Source organism: Entelurus aequoreus, linkage group LG16 (assembly GCF_033978785.1).
Source record: "Entelurus aequoreus isolate RoL-2023_Sb linkage group LG16, RoL_Eaeq_v1.1, whole genome shotgun sequence".
Lineage (NCBI taxonomy): Eukaryota > Metazoa > Chordata > Actinopteri > Syngnathiformes > Syngnathidae > Entelurus > Entelurus aequoreus.
In genome coordinates this window covers 7,826,806-7,849,676 of record NC_084746.1, presented here as the reverse complement: position 1 = coordinate 7,849,676, position 22,871 = coordinate 7,826,806, and the positions used below count along the sequence as shown (strand labels likewise).

The 22,871-nt window shown below is 38.9% G+C and overlaps 1 protein-coding gene across 1 annotated transcript in view; it reads left to right on the top strand.

Annotated features, from left to right (window-relative positions):
* Nucleotides 1–22,257, top strand: part of LOC133631560 (protein unc-13 homolog A-like) — an 84,684-nt gene extending 62,427 nt beyond the window's left edge. The window contains exons 32-42 of the mRNA XM_062023876.1: nt 5,656–5,733; nt 5,803–5,891; nt 6,589–6,732; nt 8,147–8,270; nt 8,575–8,631; nt 8,691–8,771; nt 8,828–8,975; nt 15,643–15,699; nt 17,447–17,533; nt 17,607–17,763; nt 21,084–22,257. Of these exons, the coding sequence (XP_061879860.1) occupies nt 5,656–5,733; nt 5,803–5,891; nt 6,589–6,732; nt 8,147–8,270; nt 8,575–8,631; nt 8,691–8,771; nt 8,828–8,975; nt 15,643–15,699; nt 17,447–17,533; nt 17,607–17,763; nt 21,084–21,372 (1,311 nt within the window). The 3' untranslated portion in view covers nt 21,373–22,257. The remainder of the gene's footprint in view (nt 1–5,655; nt 5,734–5,802; nt 5,892–6,588; nt 6,733–8,146; nt 8,271–8,574; nt 8,632–8,690; nt 8,772–8,827; nt 8,976–15,642; nt 15,700–17,446; nt 17,534–17,606; nt 17,764–21,083) is intronic.
* The last annotated feature ends 614 nt before the right edge of the window (nt 22,258–22,871 follow it).

The window sequence follows — 22,871 nt, the reverse complement described above, 5'->3', positions numbered from 1 at the left end:
TTCTGCATATATGACATATTTGTAATGACCACTTATTATTTCTGCATACATTACATATTTGTAATGACAACTTATTATTTCTGCATATATGACATATTTGTAATGACCACTTATTATTTCTGCATATATGACATATTTGTAATGACCACTTATTATTTCTGCATATATTACATATTTGTAATCACAACGTATTATTTCTGCATATACGACATATTTGTAATGACAACTTATTATTTCTGCATATATGACATATTTGTAATGACCACTTATTATTTCTGCATATATTACATATTTGTAATCACAACGTATTATTTCTGCATATATGACATATTTGTAATGACAACTTATTATTTCTGCATATATGACATATTTGTAATGACCACTTATTATTTCTGCATATATGACATATTTGTAATGACAACTTATTATTTCTGCATATATGACATATTTGTAATGACCACTTATTATTTCTGCATATATTACATATTTGTAACGACCACTTATTATTTCTGCATATATGACATATTTGTAATGACCACTTATTATTTCTGCATATATGACATATTTGTAATGACCACTTATTATTTCTCCATATATTACATATTTGTAATCACAACTTATTATTTCTGCATATATGACATATTTGTAATGACCACTTATTATTTCTGCATATATGACATATTTGTAATGACCACTTATTATTTCTGCATATATTACATATTTGTAATCACAACGTATTATTTCTGCATATATGACATATTTGTAATGACCACTTATTATTTCTGCATATATGACATATTTGTAACGACCACTTATTATTTCTGCATATATGACATATTTGTAATGACCACTTATTATTTCTGCATATATGACATGTTTGTAATGACCACTTATTATTTCTGCATATATTACATATTTGTAATCACAACGTATTATTTCTGCATATACGACATATTTGTAATGACAACTTATTATTTCTGCATATATGACATATTTGTAATGACCACTTATTATTTCTGCATATATGACATATTTGTAATCACAACGTATTATTTCTGCATATATGACATATTTGTAATGACAACTTATTATTTCTGCATATATGACATATTTGTAATGACCACTTATTATTTCTGCATATATGACATATTTGTAATGACAACTTATTATTTCTGCATATATGACATATTTGTAATGACCACTTATTATTTCTGCATATATTACATATTTGTAACGACCACTTATTATTTCTGCATATATGACATATTTGTAATGACCACTTATTATTTCTGCATATATGACATATTTGTAATGACCACTTATTATTTCTGCATATATGACATATTTGTAATCACAACGTATTATTTCTGCATATATGACATATTTGTAATGACAACTTATTATTTCTGCATATATGACATATTTGTAATGACCACGTATTATTTCTGCATATATGACATATTTGTAATGACAACTTATTATTTCTGCATATATGACATATTTGTAATGACCACTTATTATTTCTGCATATATGACATATTTGTAATGACCACTTATTATTTCTGCATATATTACATATTTGTAACGACCACTTATTATTTCTGCATATATGACATATTTGTAATGACCACTTATTATTTCTGCATATATGACATATTTGTAATGACCACTTATTATTTCTGCATATATTACATATTTGTAATCACAACTTATTATTTCTGCATATATGACATATTTGTAATGACCACTTATTATTTCTGCATATATGACATATTTGTAATGACCACTTATTATTTCTGCATATATTACATATTTGTAATCACAACTTATTATTTCTGCATATATGACATATTTGTAATGACCACTTATTATTTCTGCATATATGACATATTTGTAACGACCACTTATTATTTCTGCATATATGACATATTTGTAATGACCACTTATTATTTCTGCATATATGACATATTTGTAATGACCACTTATTATTTCTACATATATTACATATTTGTAATCACAACTTATTATTTCTGCATATATGACATATTTGTAATGACCACTTATTATTTCTGCATATATGACATATTTGTAATGACCACTTATTATTTCTGCATATATTACATATTTGTAATCACAACGTATTATTTCTGCATATATGACATATTTGTAACGACCACTTATTATTTCTGCATATATGACATATTTGTAACGACCACTTATTATTTCTGCATATATGACATATTTGTAATGACCACTTATTATTTCTGCATATATGACATGTTTGTAATGACCACTTATTATTTCTGCATATATTACATATTTGTAATCACAACGTATTATTTCTGCATATATGACATATTTGTAATGACAACTTATTATTTCTGCATATATGACATATTTGTAATGACAACTTATTATTTCTGCATATATGACATATTTGTAATGACCACTTATTATTTCTGCATATATTACATATTTGTAATCACAACGTATTATTTCTGCATATATGACATATTTGTAATGACAACTTATTATTTCTGCATATATGACATATTTGTAATGACAACTTATTATTTCTGCATATATGACATATTTGTAATGACCACTTATTATTTCTGCATATATTACATATTTGTAATCACAACGTATTATTTCTGCATATATGACATATTTGTAATGACAACTTATTATTTCTGCATATATGACATATTTGTAATGACAACTTATTATTTCTGCATATATGACATATTTGTAATGACCACTTATTATTTCTGCATATATTACATATTTGTAATCACAACGTATTATTTCTGCATATATGACATATTTGTAATGACAACTTATTATTTCTGCATATATGACATATTTGTAATGACAACTTATTATTTCTGCATAAATGACATATTTGTAATGACCACTTATTATTTCTGCATATATGACATATTTGTAATGACCACTTATTATTTCTGCATATATGACATACTTGTAATGACAACTTATTATTTCTGCATATATGACATAATTGTAATGACCACTTATTATTTCTGCATATATGACATATTTGTAATGACCATTTATTATTTCTGTATATATGACATGTTTGTAATGACCACTTATTATTTCTGCATATATTACATATTTGTAATCACAACGTATTATTTCTGCATATATGACATATTTGTAACTTATTATTTCTGCATATATGACATATTTGTAATCACAACGTATTATTTCTGCATATATGAAATATTTGTAATGACAACTTATTATTTCTGCATATATGACATATTTGTAATGACCACTTATTATTTGTGCATATATGACATATTTGTAATGACCACTTATTATTTGTGCATATATGACATACTTGTAATGACCAGTTATTATTTGTGCATATATGACATACTTGTAATGACCAGTTATTATTTCTGCATATATTACATATTTGTAATCACAACGTATTATTTCTGCATATATGACATATTTGTAATGACAACTTATATATGACATATTTGTAATCACAAAGTATTATTTCTGCATATATGACATATTTGTAATGACAACTTATTATTTCTGCATATATGACATATTTGTAATGACCACTTATTATTTCTGCATATATGACATATTGGCTGTGGTGGTGCTGCATCATATTTCTACTTTTTTGGCCACTCCCCGTTGAGCACCACGAGAGAAGCCCACTCCAGTGGTACCTCAGCTGACGAGCACATTGCGTTCCATGACGGCGCTCGTCACTCAAAACACTCCTACAGTATCTTAAATCAGCCCCGCCCATCAAAATGTATTGAAATCAATTTATTCTGCCCTTGGCCCTCCCAAAACACCACAATGACAAGTTTACTAAACACGTAAAACGAAAAAACTACTTTCAGATGGGACATATTGTTTGAAAAACATTCTGCTAACAAAAAACTACAGTAGTTTTATGTAATTGTTCAGTTTCTCTCTGTCCAGTGTTGCCGAGTCAGACTTGTTTTCACAGAGCTGGACTCTGCCAACACTGTCACCTAATAATAGGAGGCAATCCACTTTATTTGTATAGCACATTTCAACAACAACAATGTTTCCAAAGTGCTGCACAACAATATTAAAAACAATATTCAAATATTATCCTTAGCTCCACCAATGACTGAAAAAAACCCCCCAAAAAATAAATATAAAAACTAAGAGCTAAGACATTGCTGTTCATGTTGCACATGGATGCATTTGAGTGACAGTTCAGAGTTGACATGCAATGCTTGACCGCCCAGTTTGTTGAGTCAGCAACTTGAGTGTTCCTGGTTCGATCCCCAGCTTTCCCCATCCTAGTTACGTCCGTTGTGTCCTTGAGCAAGACACTTCACCCTTGCTCCTGATGTGCAAATAGTGTCAAAAGCGCTTAAAGGTAGAAAAGCTATAGAAGTACAACCCATTTACCTTTCAAAACACTTCAAACAGCATCCGCAGCTCCTCAATATTTTTATGGATAAATGTCGGTCGCTGAGATGCTTGTTGTGGCATGCCGCGGAGGCTGGCTGCAGTTTGTGCGATGCGGACTGACACTAGATCGTATTTGTAATGGTTACTTTCTCTGATTTGGTCTTCCGTTAACTTTCCTACTTCCAAAAGTTGGATTGTGTCGATCTCTGCGCACGTCCACTGTTGAATAAATGTCATGATCCGTGTTTTGTTCAGTTATGTTCTGTTAGTTTTGGACTCCCTTAGTTCCTGTTTTGTGCACCTCTGTGTTTGTTTTGGTTTCCATGGGTATTAATTGGTTTCACCTACCTCTAGTTAGTGGTCGGCACGCTCACCTGCTGCCGGGCACTAATCAGAGAGCTATTTATTCACCTTGCTCGCCACGCTCTGTCTGGCTTCATTGTTTGCTGAATGCAACACTTACGTTGGTATTCTTCTTTTCTAGCTCATGATTCCTATTCTAAGTTTCTGCCTTAGCTTCCCGTGCGATCGGCACGCATCCCTTTTGTTTCGTTTTTGTCTGTTTGTATCTACGGTGTATGATTTATGAGCAACAAATCATCTCCTACCTTCACGCTTTGTCCGGAGTTGTCCGTCTGCATCCCGGGAGAACAACCCCGCATAAATATGCGACCCCCGCGTGACAATAAAACTTTTTTTTTTTCACTCTGGACTTTATTTTCAAAACAGGGACAGTTTATATTGACAGTGGCTAATTTCCATCTCTCGTCCGTGCGGCAATGAATGCCAAACACAAATACTTGTCATCCTAAGCATGCATAACTAAAAGCTGAGCGACGGTACATATCTCCAAAGTTAAGTTAGCTAAATTGAGGTATGACTGTAGTAGAAGGTTGACGTACAGATCTCATATAGTGTTGTGGTTGTTGAGTACGTTGGGTAACTTCATTTCAGCACAAATGACCCCTTTTTGCAAGTGTAATTGCCGTGGCCGGTTAGCGGTGTTTGAAAGTGAATTAGGGCTGTGTAATTAGCTGAATGTTGGAGGCAGCACTCCCAGAGAGACCACAGCCTCAGAGGAGGATTTAATTAGTCAGAACTCCAGCTTTTCCTGCCTCCTAGATTGTTTTTGCCGAAGAAGCCAATAGTGTGGACTGATCACAGCCCCAACTGGGAGCAGACAGATGAAAAGAAGATGTCTTTTTCTGTCCGCAGCCATGCATCATTATCAATAACATCCAGCAGCTCCGAGTTCAGCTGGAGAAGATGTTTGAGGCTATGGGAGGCAAAGATGTAAGTAGCATCCATGGACTGTTTGTTCTCATGTCAATTTGGATAATAGTCCACTGTAATAATCCCTAGCTCAATCTGGAAGCCAGTGACTTCCTGAAGGAGCTCCAGAACAAACTCAACAGCGTGATGGACGACCTCAGCCGCATCTTTGCTGTCAGGTTGGTGATCTGAGCAGCTGCTACCACAAACACTGCAAAAAGTCAGTCTTCAAAAACAAGAAAAAAAAATACAAAATTGAGGGTTATTTTATTTGAACTAAGCAAAATGATCTGCCAATAGAACAAGAACATTTGGCTTGTCAAGACTTTCCAAAACAAGTCAAATTAGCTAACCTCAATGAACCCAAAAATACCTTAAAATAAGTATATTCTCACTAATAACAACTGTACTACTATATGAGTATGTATGTTCTATTGTTTCATTGAAAATAAAACAGCAAAGTCCATTTGGCTGTCATCTGTTTTAATTATGAGACACAATTGTGTCAAAGTCATGATTTCTTTTTTTCATGCTTGAAATAAGAAATGATTACTTAAAAAAAGTAGTTTTATACTTGTGAGTGTTGATGACACAGCTTTGCAACACTTGATATTCTAGTTTCAAGCATGTTTTACTCAATATAGCTCATCACATCTCACAGCAACAAGCTGTAATATCTTACTGAGATCATTTAGGACCAAAACACTTAAAACAAGTAAAACACTCTAACATAAAATCTGCTTAGTGAGAAGAATGATCTTATCAGACAGAAAATAAGCAAATATCAGCCTTATTTGAGATATTTCATCTTACTTAGATTTCAGTTTGTGCAGTCAAGAGTGGCTAACGAGGGTGTGTATGTTTGTGCTGCTGCAGCTTCCAACCCCAAATCGAGGACAACGTCAGACAGATGGGGGATATCCTCGCGCAGGTCAAAGGTCAGACTGTACCGGCCAATGGCAGCGTGGTCCAGGAAGCAGACAACGTTCTGCAACCCATCATGGATTTCCTGGACAGCAAGTGAGTGTTGAACGTAGCAGGTGCTGTCAGAGTGTATTTTCATGCACTTATCACGTAGCAGGTGCTGTCAGAGTGTATTTTCATGCACTTATCACGTAGCAGGTGCTGTCGGAGTGTATTTTCATGCACTTATCACGTAGCAGGTGCTGTCAGAGTGTATTTTCATGCACTTATCACGTAGCAGGTGCTGTCGGAGTGTATTTTCATGCACTTATCACGTAGCAGGTGCTGTCAGAGTGTATTTTCATGCACTTATCACGTAGCAGGTGCTGTCAGAGTGTATTTTCATGCACGTATCACGTAGCAGGTGCTGTCAGAGTGTATTTTCATGCACTTATCACGTAGCAGGTGCTGTCAGAGTGTATTTTCATGCACGTATCACGTAGCAGGGGCTGTCAGAGTGTATTTTCATGCACTTATCACGTAGCAGGTGCTGTCAGAGTGTATTTTCATGCACGTATCACGTAGCAGGTGCTGTCAGAGTGTATTTTCATGCACTTATCACGTAGCAGGTGCTGTCAGAGTGTATTTTCATGCACTTATCACGTAGCAGGTGCTGTCAGAGTGTATTTTCATGCACTTATCACGTAGCAGGTGCTGTCAGAGTGTATTTTCATGCACGTATCACGTAGCAGGTGCTGTCAGAGTGTATTTTCATGCACTTATCACGTAGCAGGTGCTGTCAGAGTGTATTTTCATGCACTTATCACGTAGCAGGTGCTGTCAGAGTGTATTTTCATGCACTTATCACGTAGCAGGTGCTGTCAGAGTGTATTTTCATGCACTTATCACGTAGCAGGTGCTGTCAGAGTGTATTTTCATGCACTTATCACGTAGCAGGTGCTGTCAGAGTGTATTTTCATGCACGTATCACGTAGCAGGTGCTGTCAGAGTGTATTTTCATACACTTATCACGTAGCAGGTGCTGTCAGAGTGTATTTTCATGCACTTATCACGTAGCAGGTGCTGTCAGAGTGTATTTTCATGCACTTATCACGTAGCAGGTGCTGTCAGAGGGTATTTTCATGCACTTATCACGTAGCAGGTGCTGTCAGAGTGTATTTTCATGCACTTATCACGTAGCAGGTGCTGTCAGAGTGTATTTTCATGCACTTATCACGTAGCAGGTGCTGTCAGAGTGTATTTTCATGCACTTATCACGTAGCAGGTGCTGTCAGAGTGTATTAGAGTGTATTTTCATGCACTTATCACGTAGCAGGTGCTGTCAGAGTGTATTTTCATGCACTTATCACGTAGCAGGTGCTGTCAGAGTGTATTTTCATGCACTTATCACGTAGCAGGTGCTGTCAGAGTGTATTTTCATGCACGTATCACGTAGCAGGTGCTGCCAGAGTGTATTTTCATAGCAGGTGCTGTCAGAGTGTATTTTCATGCACTTTCTTTTCTGCTTCAGTCTGTCGCTGTTTGCAAAAATCTGTGAGAAGACGGTTTTGAAGAGAGTGCTGAAGGAGCTGTGGAAACTGGTGATGAACACCATGGAGAAAACCATTGTGCTTCCCACGCTTACGGACCAGACGGTGTGTGATCCTATCAACTCTGACTTGAACTGTAACTTTCTCCACCAATTGAATTCAAACCTTAATGACATTATTGGCCATCTGTCTCATCATCATGTCTTCTTCCCTCAGGTCATTGTAAGTAACCATCCATCTATAAGCATGGACCAGCATCACTAGCATCAGCACTGTGCACACTACACATGCTCACTTCTTCTTTACAAAGTTACACATCCAGAAGTTTTAGGACTTCCCTTGGACGACTTTTCCCCTGGCACTGATATCAGCGTGAGTGTGTGAAGTCACGTCTTGTGTGTCCTTGCAGGGCACGCAGATGATCTTCAATGCTGCCAAGGAACTAGGCCAACTGTCCAAGCTGAAGGTAATAAGGTCCCACAGACGTGAGCGCGGTGCAGCACAATGATCTTTGTCTTCTTGCAGGAGCACATCGGCCGAGAGGAGGCCAAAGCGCTGACTCCCAAACAGTGTGCGGTCATAGAGCTGGCTCTGGACACCATTAAGGTACAACTCTCTTCCATCCAGCTGTGGCCGCTCACTAGTCTGCTCTCCTTTTGCAGCAATACTTCCACGCGGGCGGCGTGGGCCTAAAGAAAACCTTCTTGGAGAAGAGTCCTGACCTTGCTTCTCTGCGATATGCCTTGTCCCTCTACACACAGGCCACGGACAAACTCATCAGGAAGTTTGTTCTCTCACAAAGCGCTCAGGGTACAACACACACACACACACACACAACTGTACCTTTAAAGGTGCTAGGTGATGTAACTCATTAGGATTAAAATTAGCAATTTCACTGCGGTCTAGGGAGGAAATGTTTCTTTAATTGCTTGAGTGAGTTCTGCTGCATTGACTTCATCTCCCAAAGGGCTGCATGCAGACCTTCTAGTGCTGATGTCCTGGTAAATGGATCCATTCAGCGTGTCTGGCTCCATGTTTATGCAGAACTGACTGTAATCATGCTGGGAGGAGCAGATGCAAATATCAACTTTTAGTGCTCGCAATGTGATTGATCAAGACTAAAACTGTTCTGCGGCCGCTGTTTTGTGTCTATGTTTAGCACGTCTGCACAGTACGTGCAAACTGGCACAGTAACTGTGAGAAAAAAAGATGACAGACGATAGAGAGAAAATCCTCCATCCGTGTGCGTGTCAACATATTTGGACTGTCAGCCATATCAGCTATTCAGCAATATCATTTGATAATTTTATAAGTGATGGATGAGTTAAGGGGCTGATTAAAACAAATTCAATTAATTCATTGATGCTTTTTTAATGGCTTATTTTCCAGAAAAAAACTCTTGCAACATGCTTTTTTTTTGCCCCTGGATGATTCAAGACGCACCATCACACCTTTGGCATGCTAAAATGTTGTCTGGATCGCACTTCTATATCACCCAGAAAAGTTGGTTCATATTATCCATCCATCCATTTTCTACCGCCTGTCCCTTTCGGGGTGGCAGGGGGTGCTATCAAATCAAATCAACTTTATTTATAAAGCACATTTAAAATTTACCACAGGGGTAGCCAAAGTGCTGTACAATGGGCAGGCCAAAAGACAACAAGAGAACCGAGCAAACACAACACAACACAAACAGAACACGATAAAAAATAAATAAATAAAATATAAAAACATAAAAAACAGGTTCACAGCAGGTGTATTATGGGGCGCCATTGCAGGATGGATATCACTCAGTGTTAAAAGCCATGGAATAAAAGTATGTTTTTAAGAGAGATTTAAAAACAGGAAGAGAGGAGGCTTGTCTAACACTCAGAGGTAGGTCGTTCCAGAGCTTGGGAGCAGCAGCAGCGAAAGCTCCGTCACCTCTAAGCTTCAGCCTTGTGTCCCGGACCGTCAGTAGCAGCTGATCGGCTGATCTTAGGGATCGGGTGGGGCAGTAAGGCTGAAGGAGGTTGGAGAGACATGTTGGCGCGAGGTTGTTTAGACATTTAAAAACAAATAAAAGTAGTTTAAAATTGATTCTGTAACGCACAGGGAGCCAGTGAAGGGACGCTAATATAGGGGCGATGTGCTCACGTCTGCGGGTCTGTGTTAGCAGACGAGCAGCAGAGTTCTGCACGAGCTGCAGGCGGGCGAGGGAGGCCTGGCTAATGCCTACATACAGGGCATTGCAGTAGTCTAAACGAGTCGAGATAAAGGCGTGGATTAATTTCTCGAGATCATGTCCTGATAGAAGCGGTTTCACTTTCGCTATTTGGCGTAATTGATGAAAGCTTTTTTGTACGATGCTGCTGATTTGTTTTTCGAATTTAAAATCTGAGTCAAACTTTACCCCCAGGTTTGTGACACAGTCGCTGAGATATGGGGTCAGAGTGCCGAGGTCAACGTTGGGGGAGGGAGAGCGACTTGGACCGAACAACATAACTTCTGTTTGGTCTTCATTTAGGCTCAGGAAGTTAGCTGAAAGCCAGGCTTTGATGTCGTGCAGGCAGTCAATGAGACGTTGAACCGTGTTATTTTGTGCCATGGGAAAATAAATCTGGCAATCATCGGCATAAAAATAAAATGCAATATCGTACTTCCTAAAAATAGAACCAAGGGGGAGAAGGTAAAGCGCAAATAAGATTGGGGCAAGGATTGAGCCCTGGGGAACCTCATGTGGTAAAGGAGCTGTGGAAGACATAAAACTGTCTATTTTTACACAAAAACTCCTGTCAGTTAGGTACGACCGGAACCAGTTGAGGGCGGCGCCCTTAATGCCCACACAGTTGTCAAGACGAGTGATTTAGGTGGCGTGGTCAACGGTGGCGTGGTCGACGGTGTCGAAAGCAGCAGACAGATCTAAAAGCACCAGGACAACATATTTACCAGAATCAATTGACAGGAGGATATCGTTAAAAACTTTTAGAAGCGCTAACTCTGTGCTGTGGAGGGCTTTAAAACCGGACTGGAACAACTCAGTGATACCATTATCCTCTAAGAAGGGCAACAATTGACTGTAGACAACCTTCTCTAATATTTTAGAAATGTATGGAAGATTAGAGATAGGTCTAAGGTTAGAGAGGAGAGAGGGGTCGAGGCTTGGTTTTTTAAGTAGAGGTCGTACCACTGCATGTTTAAACTCTACTGGAACTATTCCAGAAGAGAGGCTACTATTGATAATGTTAAGGACACTTGATCCAATAGTAGCAAGTACCTCCTTAAACAGGCGAGGTGGGAGGGAGTCTGCAGGAGAACCAGAGGGCTTCATATGACTAACTGTGTCATTTAAAACAGAAAAGGACACCGGCTCAAACTGATGGAAAACAACTGATGGAAAACAGAAGAGAAATTCAGAGGAACAGAAGGGTCATATGAAGGCTGAGATAAACTGGCTCTAGTTGACACAATTTTGTCAGTGAAAAAATGGAGACAATTTTCACAGAATTCAAAAGAAGCATCAAAATCAACAGATTTGGGAGCATCAATGACAGTGTTAATAGTTTTAAACAGAACTCTGGGGTTGTTATAGTTAGAAGATATAATCTGAGATAGATATATATTCATCTCTGCCTTTACAGTCATCTGAAAGGAAAACAGGCTTTCTTTAAAAATGGCAAAGGACACATGCAGCCTGTCTTTTTTACATTTTCTCTCAGCCATCCTACACTTGCGCCTGGCAGCCCGAGTGACGTCATTCAACCAGGGCTGAGGCGTGGCTTTAGAGCGGCGGCATTTGAAAGGAGTGATCGTGTCCAGTGTTTGTAAACAAATAGAGTTGAAACCAGAAACCAACTCTTCAGTATTCAAACCAATACACTATAGCCTATCTCAGCTGCATTCGGGCGGAAGGCGGGGTACACCCTGGACAAGTCACCACCTCATCACAGGGCCAACACAGATAGACAACATTCACACACTAGGGACCATTTAGTGTTGATATTATATTTGTCATATTCCACAACATAACAAAACACCTTTTGAAGCATATGATGTCATTCATGTGGAGGGAAGTTATCGTCTGTCTCCATGGAAACACGCACAAAGATCATTTAAATAAGGTGATCAGCACCACTTTTGCACTTGTCATTAATTGAACACACAAGGCCTGAAGGTTTGTGTGTACTAAAACACGTGCAAAGGAGCAGCTGAACTATTTAACGTGTGCAAAGTGGATTGCGTGTGTAAAGTGAGCAGAATAAGGCGTGCAAACCATGTTGCGTCTCGGTCTTCATGAATATGCAGAATATATGCTGATGGTCAAAACACCCACAATAATGTGAGGAGAATATGCAAATATTTAGCACGTGCAATGTGATTGGTCAATGCTTCTCAGCGTTTTGCGTTATTTAGCATGTCAGAAGGAGGTTCAAACTGACACACACAGGTAGGACAGAGAATTATCTGTCCTGTGTGTGTGTGTGTGTGTGTGTGTGTGTGTGTGTGTGTGTGTGTGTGTGTGTGTGTGTGTGTGTGTGTGTGTGTGTGTGTGTGTGTGTGTGTGTGTGTGTGTGTGTGTGTGTGTGTGTGTGTGTGTGTGTGTGTGTGTGTCTCAACATTTTTGGACGGTCACAAAAAAATTATTTGACATATTGTCTATTCAGCAATTTCCTTTTATAATTTTATTGCTGCTGGCTGATTTGAGGGGCTGATTAAAACAAATTCAATTGAATGTTTGTTTTTATTATTTGTTGATGTTGTATCTCCTCCATCTTCCATTGTTTGCATTTGACTCATGGCTGGTGATGCCACCCACAGCCTTGTGCATAGAAGTGTCAAAGTGCACATCTTTCTGTTGTCTTGATTGTGATTCAGAAAAGGTGCTGTAGGTTCAACAGGTAGCACACAGGTAGCACACAGGTAGGCACATGATGATGTCAATGTGCAGAAAAATGATCAAGTGTATTTGTGGTAAAAGCCCCGTATGCACTGCAAAATCCTCCTTTAAATAAAGCAGTCTGCACTACTTTCCTATTGCACACGCAGTGTTAGTAGATCACACGCCCACTCATCCATCCATCCATCCATCCATCTTCCACTTATCCGAGGTCAGGTCGCGGGGGCAGCAGCCTAAGCTGGGAAGCCCAGACTTCCCTCTCCCCAGCCACTTGGTCCAGCTCCTCCCGGGGGATCCTGAGGCGTTCCCAGGTCAGCCGGGAGACATAGTCTACCCAACGTGTCCTGGGTCTTCCCTGTGGCCTCCTGTCGGTCAGACCTCCCTAGGGAGGTGTTCGGGTGACATCCTGACCAGATGCCCGAACCACCTCATCTGGCTCCTCTCCATGTGGAGGAGCAGTGGCTTTACTTTGAGCTTCTCACCCTTTCTCTAAGGGAGAGACCCGCCACCCGGTGGAGGAAACTCATTTGGGCCGCTTGTACCCGTGATCTTGTCCTTTCGGTCATAACCCAAAGCTCATGACCATAGGTGAGGATGGGAACGTAGATTGACCGATGTCAGGTTCAAACACAGATGACATCTATTAAACAGACAAGAAGCAAGGAATTAAACAGAGACAGGATTCAATTTAGCTCAATGAAGAGAGCACGTACACCTGTACTCTTGTACAGTGTCGTCCCACGCTCTGACCAAAGGATTGCACGACTCCTCTCTTATTTGGACTTTCCCTGATTACATGGCAACAGCTGTTTCTAAAGGGAGAGGGGGTCGTAAACAGCCGTTGCCCTCGGTCACAAAACAGTTCAAAGAAAAGATGCCTGGAGCTTGCGTCAGTCCTTTTTCCTCTTCACTTTGTAGATCTCGGGTCAAGACAAGATCTTCCTGTGGATCACAATAGATCAAAGAAACCGACACCTTCATGTCGCTTCCCATGGTACACAGTGGAGTTTTACAAGCCTTTTGCTTGGTAAGATCAAAGGCAGCTTTTGTCTGCTCGCCGGGAACTCATTGAAACACAAAGTTTTGTGATAACTTCCATACAATTATTCTGACACTCGATAAATTGAGAGCTCTGCCTTCCGGCTCAGCTCCTTCTTCACCACAACAGATGGTTACATCGTCCGCCTACTCATAGTACACGCTATTTTATTTTTTGCACATGTTGTGTAGCGCATGGTTTTCGGATCTTAGTAAATCAGGCCCAGTCTTACTAGATCACCTGCAAATAATAGTACTTGCAAATGTGACCTTTGGCAGGTTGTTCAGCAGTTGTTGTTTCTTTGGCAGGTTGTTCAGCAGTTGTTGTTTCTTTGGCAGGTTGTTCAGCAGTTGTTGTTTCTTTGGCAGGTTGTTCAGCAGTTGTTGTTTCTTTGGCAGGTTGTTCAGCAGTTGTTGTTTCTTTGGCAGGTTGTTCAGCAGTTGTTGTTTCCAGCAGTTGTTGTTTCCAGCAGTTGTTGTTTCTTTGGCAGGTTATTCAGCAGTTGTTGTTTCTTTGGCAGGTTGTTCAGCAGTTGTTGTTTCCAGCAGTTGTTGTTTCTTTGGCAGGTTGTTCAGCAGTTGTTGTTTCTTTGGCAGGTTGTTCAGCAGTTGTTGTTTCCAGCAGGTGTTGTTTCTTTGGCAGGTTGTTCAGCAGTTGTTGTTTCTTTGGCAGGTTGTTCAGCAGTTGTTGTTTCCAGCAGTTGTTGTTTCTTTGGCAGGTTGTTCAGCAGTTGTTGTTTCCAGCAGTTGTTGTTTCTTTGGCAGGTTGTTCAGCAGTTGTTGTTTCTTTGGCAGGTTGTTCAGCAGTTGTTGTTTCTTTGGCAGGTTGTTCAGCAGTTGTTGTTTCTTTGGCAGGTTGTTCAGCAGTTGTTGTTTCCAGCAGTTGTTGTTTCTTTGGCAGGTTGTTCAGCAGTTGTTGTTCCTTTGGCAGGTTGTTCAGCAGTTGTTGTTTCCAGCAGTTGTTGTTTCTTTGGCAGGTTGTTCAGCCGTTGTTGTTTCCAGCAGTTGTTGTTTCTTTGGCAGGTTGTTCAGCAGTTGTTGTTTATTTGGCAGGTTGTTCAGCAGTTGTTGTTTCTTTGGCAGGTTGTTCAGCAGTTGTTGTTTCTTTGGCAGGTTGTTCAGCAGTTGTTGTTTCCAGCAGTTGTTGTTTCTTTGGCAGGTTGTTCAGCAGTTGTTGTTTCCAGCAGTTGTTGTTTCTTTGGCAGGTTGTTCAGCAGTTGTTGTTTCTTTGGCAGGTTGTTCAGCAGTTGTTGTAACCAGCAGTTGTTGTTTCTTTGGCAGGTTGTTCAGCAGTTGTTCTTTCTTTGGCAGGTTGTTCAGCAGTTGTTCTTTCTTTGGCAGGTTGTTCAGCAGTTGTTGTTTCTTTGGCAGGTTGTTCAGCAGTTGTTGTTTCCATGTCAGGAGTTCACACCCTAAGTGAAGTCACAGACGTATTTTTACATCAGATGAAAAGACCCTTTTATTTCAGGCAAAAACACACATTTTGTGTACAGCACTTTGCATTTTGTTGTTTTGTCTAATTGTTGTCCTCTTTTTTATGCTCCCTTTCTTGTGCACACTCAGTCCATGGAGGCAAGGGGGTCCGCTACACACCAAATGAAGACACACCACCGGAGAAACGTACGTGCCAATGTTTTCATGCGCTGAGCAATGAATGAATTGTGTGACAGCATGTGTCTCATCTTAAAGCTGACGAGGCAACAGGCTGCTCTGAAAGAGGATCCTGTTTTCTTTGTCGCCTCCAAAAGCGTCCAATAACACCAGAAAAGTTGCTGGATTTCTTGCTAGTCAAATAGAATCTGGAAGGATCTGAATGTGGCAACAAAGTTGGTGTGTTAAAGCAGAGTAACAATGCCATCTACAGTACACAGTTGGAATGACAGTCCCGTCATAATGTGTTTATGAGGGAGTGCAACTGGCAGTCCAAATGACATTTTGGTGGACCAACACAATGACATGCATGTAATACAATACATGTAATACAATACATACATGTAATACAATACATGCATGTAATACAATACAATACATACATGTAATACAATACAATACAATACATGCATGTTATACAACACATGTAATACAATACAATACAATACAATACATGCATGTAATACAACACATGTAATACAATACAATACATGCATGTAATACAATACAATACAATACATACATGTAATACAATACAATACATGCATGTTATACAACACATGTAATACAATACAATACAATACATGCATGTAATACAACACATGTAATACAATACAATACAATACATGCATGTAATACAATCCATGTAATACAATACAATACATGCATGTAATACAACACATGTAATACAATACAATACATGCATGTAATACAATGCATGTAATACAACACATGTAATACAATACAATACAATACATGCATGTAATACAACACATGTAATACAATACAATACATGCATGTAATACAATACAATACAATACATCCAAGTAATACAACACATGTAATACAATACAATACAATACAATACATACATGTAATACAATACATGGCTTCATACAACAACTTGTGGAACAATCACTCTATCAACTGGAATGTGTGTGTGAAGGGAGAGGCTTGAATGTCCAGGCTGAGTGGATTGTGTGTGTTGAATGTGTGTGTGAAGGGAGAGGCTTGAATGTCCAGGCTGAGTGGAGTGTGTGTGTGGAATGTGTGTGTGAAGGGAGAGGCTTGAATGTCCAGGGTGAGTGGAGTGTGTGTGTGAAGGGAGAGGCTTGAATGTCCAGGGTGAGTGGAGTGTGTGTGTGAAGGGAGAGGCATAATGTCCAGGCTGAGTGGAGTGTGTGTGTGGAATGTGTGTGTGAAGGGAGAGGCTTGAATGTCCAGGCTGAATGGAGTGTGTGTGTGTGTGTGTGTGAAGGGAGAGGCTTGAATGTCCAGGGTGAGTGGAGTGTGTGTGTGAAGGGAGAGGCATAATGTCCAGGCTGAGTGGAGTGTGTGTGTGGAATGTGTGTGTGAAGGGAGAGGCATAATGTCCAGGCTGAGTGGAGTGTGTGTGTGGAATGTGTGTGTGAAGGGAGAGGCTTGAATGTCCAGGGTGAGTGGAGTGTGTGAGTGGAGTGTGTGTGTGAAGGGAGAGGCATAATGTCCATCCAGGGTGAGTGGGGTGTGGATGTTTGACCAATCCGCAGATAAATGTGGTAATTGTGCATGTCTGAAAATTGTCCCATTCAATTTTCAGTGGGAAACATTTGTGTGGAAAAGCTGTAATTCCTGGTAATCTTGGGTATTTGTAAAAATGAGCAATATAAATGTTTTCCATAAGAATAGTGAGTAGATGATGATGTATGTGATGGAAACACAGACTTTGTGTGTGCAGCGTCAGGAGTGGACGGCGTGGGAGAGGTGGTCATGCACGTGGACGTTCTACCTCAACCTAATGGCGAGTACAAGATCAGCATCAAAGGTAACCCACTAGCATGTCTTCCTGCTTCTGCCTCCACTCTGAAGCACCTGCTTGCTCTCCCCCCCCCCCTCAGTGGTGGCTGCTAACGACCTAAAGTGGAGGGCGCAGGGCTTCCGGCCCTTCGTGGAAGTTTACATCATCGGACCTCACCTCAGTGACAAGAAGAGGAAGTTTTCTACCAAATCCAAGAATAACAGCTGGTCACCCAAATTCAATGAAAGCTACCAGTAGTAAGTATCTGCTTGATATCACTACCAGTAGTGAGTATCTGCTTGATATCACTACCAGTAGTGAGTATCTGCTTGATATCACTACCAGTAGTGAGTATCTGCTTGATATCACTACCAGTAGTGAGTATCTGCTTGATATCACTACCAGTAGTGAGTATCTGCTTGATATCACTACCAGTAGTGAGTATCTGCTTGATATCACTACCAGTAGTGAGTATCTGCTTGATATCACACATGTCACATTAAATACCAGTAGTGAGTATCTGCTTGATATCACACATGTCACATTAAATACCAGTAGTGAGTATCTGCTTGATATCACACATGTCACCTTATTACTATAAAATACCAGTAGTGAGTATCTGCTTGATATCACACATGTGACATTACTATAAAATACCAGTAGTATCTGCTTGATATCACACATGTCACATTATTACTATAAAATACCAGTAGTATCTGCTTGATATCACACATGTCACATTACTATAAAATACCAGTAGTGAGTATCTGCTTGATATCACACAAGTGTCATTATTACTATAAAATACCAGTAGTATCTGCTAGATATCACACATGTTACATTATTACTATAAAATACCAGTAATATCTGCTTGATATCACACATGTCACATTATTAATATAAAATACCAGTAGTATCTGCTTGACATCACACATGTCACATTATTACTATAAAATACCAGTAATATCTGCTTGATATCACACATGTCACATTATTACTATAAAATACCAGTAATATCTGCTTGATATCACACATGTCACATTATTACTATAAAATACCAGTAATATCTGCTTGATATCACACGTGTCACATTATTACTATAAAATACCAGTAGTATCTGCTTGATATCACACATGTCACATTATTACTATAAAATACCAGTAGTATCTGCTTGATATCACACATGTCACATTATTACTATAAAATACCAGTAATATCTGCTTGATATCACACGTGTCACATTATTACTATAAAATACCAGTAATATCTGCTTGATATCACACGTGTCACATTATTACTATAAAATACCAGTAGTATCTGCTTGATATCACACATGTCACATTATTACTATAAAATACCAGGTGTGAATGAATGATGGGTTTTTAACATGTAAAGCGACTTTGGGTACTTAGAAAAGCGCTATATAAATCCCAGGTATTATTATTATTATTATTATTAGTAGTGAGTATCTGCTTGCTATCACACATGTCATATTATTACTATAAAATACCAGTAGTATCTGCTTGATATCACACATGTCACATTATTACTATAAAATACCAGTAGTATCTGCTTGATATCACACATGTCACATTATTACTATAAAATACCAGTAGTATCTGCTTGATATCACACATGTCACATTATTACTATAAAATACCAGTAATATCTGCTTGATATCACACGTGTCACATTACTATAAAATACCAGTAGTGAGTATCTGCTTGATATCACACATGTGTCATTATTACTATAAAATACCAGTAGTATCTGCTTGATATCACACATGTTACATTATTACTATAAAATACCGGTAATATCTGCTTGATATCACACATGTCACATTATTACTATAAAATACCAGTAGTGAGTATCTGCTTGATATCACACGTCACATTATTACTATAAAATACCAGTAGTATCTGCTTGATATCACACATGTCACATTATTACTATAAAATACCAGTAGTATCTGCTTGATATCACACATGTCACATTATTACTATAAAATACCAGTAATATCTGCTTGATATCACACATGTCACATTATTACTATAAAATACCAGTAATATCTGCTTGATATCACACATGTCACATTATTACTATAAAATACCAGTAGTGAGTATCTGCTTGATATCACACATGTCACGTTATTACTATAAAATACCAGTAGTATCTGCTTAAAATCACACATGTCACATTATTACTATAAAATACCAGTAATATCTGCTTGATATCACACATGTCACATTATTACTATAAAATACCAGTAGTGAGTATCTGCTTGATATCACACATGTCACGTTATTACTATAAAATACCAGTAGTATCTGCTTGATATCACACATGTCACATTATTACTATAAAATACCAGTAATATCTGCTTGATATCACACATGTCACATTATTACTATAAAATACCAGTAGTGAGTATCTGCTTGATATCACACATGTCACATTATTACTATAAAATACCAGTAGTATCTGCTTGATATCACACATGTCACATTATTACTATAAAATACCAGTAGTGAGTATCTGCTTGATATCACACATGTCACATTATTACTATAAAATACCAGTAGTATCTGCTTGATATCACACATGTCACATTATTACTATAAAATACCAGTAGTATCTGCTTGATACCACACATGTCACATTATTACTATAAAATACCAGTAGTATCTGCTTGATATCACACATGTCACATTATTACTATAAAATACCAGTAGTATCTGCTTGATATCACACATGTCACATTATTACTATAAAATACCAGTAGTATCTGCTTGATATCACACATGTCACATTATTACTATAATATACCAGTAGTATCTGCTTGATATCACACATGTCACATTATTACTATAAAATACCAGTAGTATCTGCTTGATATCACACATGTCACATTATTACTATAAAATACCAGTAGTATCTGCTTGATATCACACATGTCACATTATTACTATAAAATACCAGTAGTGAGTATCTGCTTGATATCACACATGTCACATTATTACTATAAAATACCAGTAGTGAGTATCTGCTTGATATCACACATGTCACATTATTACTATAAAATACCAGTAGCATCTGCTTGATATCACACATGTCACATTATTACTATAAAATACCAGTAGTATCTGCTTGATATCACACATGTCACATTATTACTATAAAATACCAGTAGTGAGTATCTGCTTGATATCACACATGTCACAAACATGACTACAAATGATGAAACATATGATTACAAAGCCAAAGTCATATTTGTTTCCTCGTCATTTGTGTTACTTTGCGGCACTTCCCACTGGCGAGCGGCGGCACTCTCTGTACTGTACGCTGAGACAAAGATTGTGTAAGACTGAAAAGAGGGCTCACTGCGTTCAGTTAATGCTAATGTTAAATAACGAGAGCGTTTGAAGCGAGAGATGAGCCTAGGCCAGAATCAACAAGTGTGTGTGTCACTCCAAACAAGAAGAAGTCTTATTTACCGCACTAAGTCAAAGCTGTTCAGGTCACTGGTGTGTGAGCGACAGGAAGAAACACTCTGACAGTGTGGAATGTCTTTCAGCTGCCTGGGCACGGAGGTGGGTCCCGAGAGCTACGAGCTGCAGGTGTGCGTGAAGGACTACTGCTTCGCCAGGGAGGACCGCACGGTGGGCGTGGCCGTGCTGCAGGTGAAGGACATGGCCAGCAGGGGCAGCGTGACCTGCTGGCTGCCGCTGGGCCGCCGCGTGCACATGGACGAGACGGGCCTGACGGTGCTGCGCATCCTGTCGCAGCGCAACAACGACGACGTGGCCAAGGAGTTCGTCAAGCTGAAGTCGGACCAGCGCTCGGCCGAGGAGGGTCGCAGCTGAGGGGCGACCTCACAAGCACACGGAGGACTAAAGCCACGGCTCACCTGTTTTCTACACGCTTCCACGCCACAACAAGGAGGACCACTTTGCACTTTGCGCCATCAGGAGAGCATCAGCTTCATCCTGTCCTGCATGTTGACCCCGCCTCCTACCAACACTGTGATTCACCTGCTGTAACCATGGCAACCACTCCCCAATGGCTGCCTGCCATCTTTGCCCAGCATGATGCACTATTTAGTGTGTCAGGAGCACACACACACACACACACACACACTCTAGTGCACAAAGGGCTACGAGACCCCCGCTATACATCAAGTCAAGTTGTGAGCAATACGCGCTGTCAATCAAACTCCACAAGCGCAATATGGAAGAATGGTGTTCAGTGTTGTCTGTCAAAGAGGAGCAACATTTGCAACAATCTTATTTGAAAGAAGAGAAGCCATCGTCGTGCAAAAAGACATTTTGTTGGCAGTCTTCATCTAATGTGCCATCTTCACCACGTCCAGCAGAGGGCGCAGCAGCTGCTTTGTGTCACGTGATCCAACACAGCAATCGCTGCTCAAGCACAAGGGGCCGTGCCAGATGACGCGCATGCGCACGCAGACGTCTCCATGGAGCCCACCTTTGTCAATAGAAAACACAAATGCATGATGGGAAATAGAATGTGCCAGCACGCGTCTCTTTTTGATATTCATTCTTTTGGTTATCATTATTATTTGCTGTCTTCTGTTCTGTCAACTTAATTGTAACCAACACGAATGTAGTTTGATCGCATGAGAGGATTCTTTTCTACCGAGGATGTTTCTAATTTGATGGATTGTTCTTTAAAAGGAGGAAGTGGAGCTGGAATGTCTGATCTGCTTCCTATTAAAAAGGACATTTGTGTCACACTTTGACTCTTTGCTATGTTTTGTCACAACAAACTAGAAGTGGACATTTAGTGCTGGACAACTTCTTATATTCACCAAGTGGATTAAACTGCTTCGGATAAAAACCTCAGTCCGTCCAAATAAGACACATTTCCAATTTGAGTCTTTAATTATCAGTGTAAGTTTGAGAATTATTAGGAAATATATATATATATATATATATATATATATATATATATATATATATATATATATATATATATATATATATATATATATATATATATATATATATATATATATATAACAGGGACGATTATTAGGAAATATATATATATATATATATAGGAAATATATATATATATATATATATATATATATATATATATATATATATATATATATATATAACAGGGACGATTTTGTCAATACTGCCACCATGTGGCTAGCATAGGTCATTACATAGAAAGATCTGACCGGCCAACTAGCGCCAGACCATCCATTTTCTACCGCTTGTCCCTTTCGGGTCGCAGGGGTTGACTTAAATAAAAATCATCCTGTTGTTGTCAATACTGTCTCCATGTGGCTAACTTTGGTCATTGCACTGGTAAGAAGTAACTTTGGTCATTA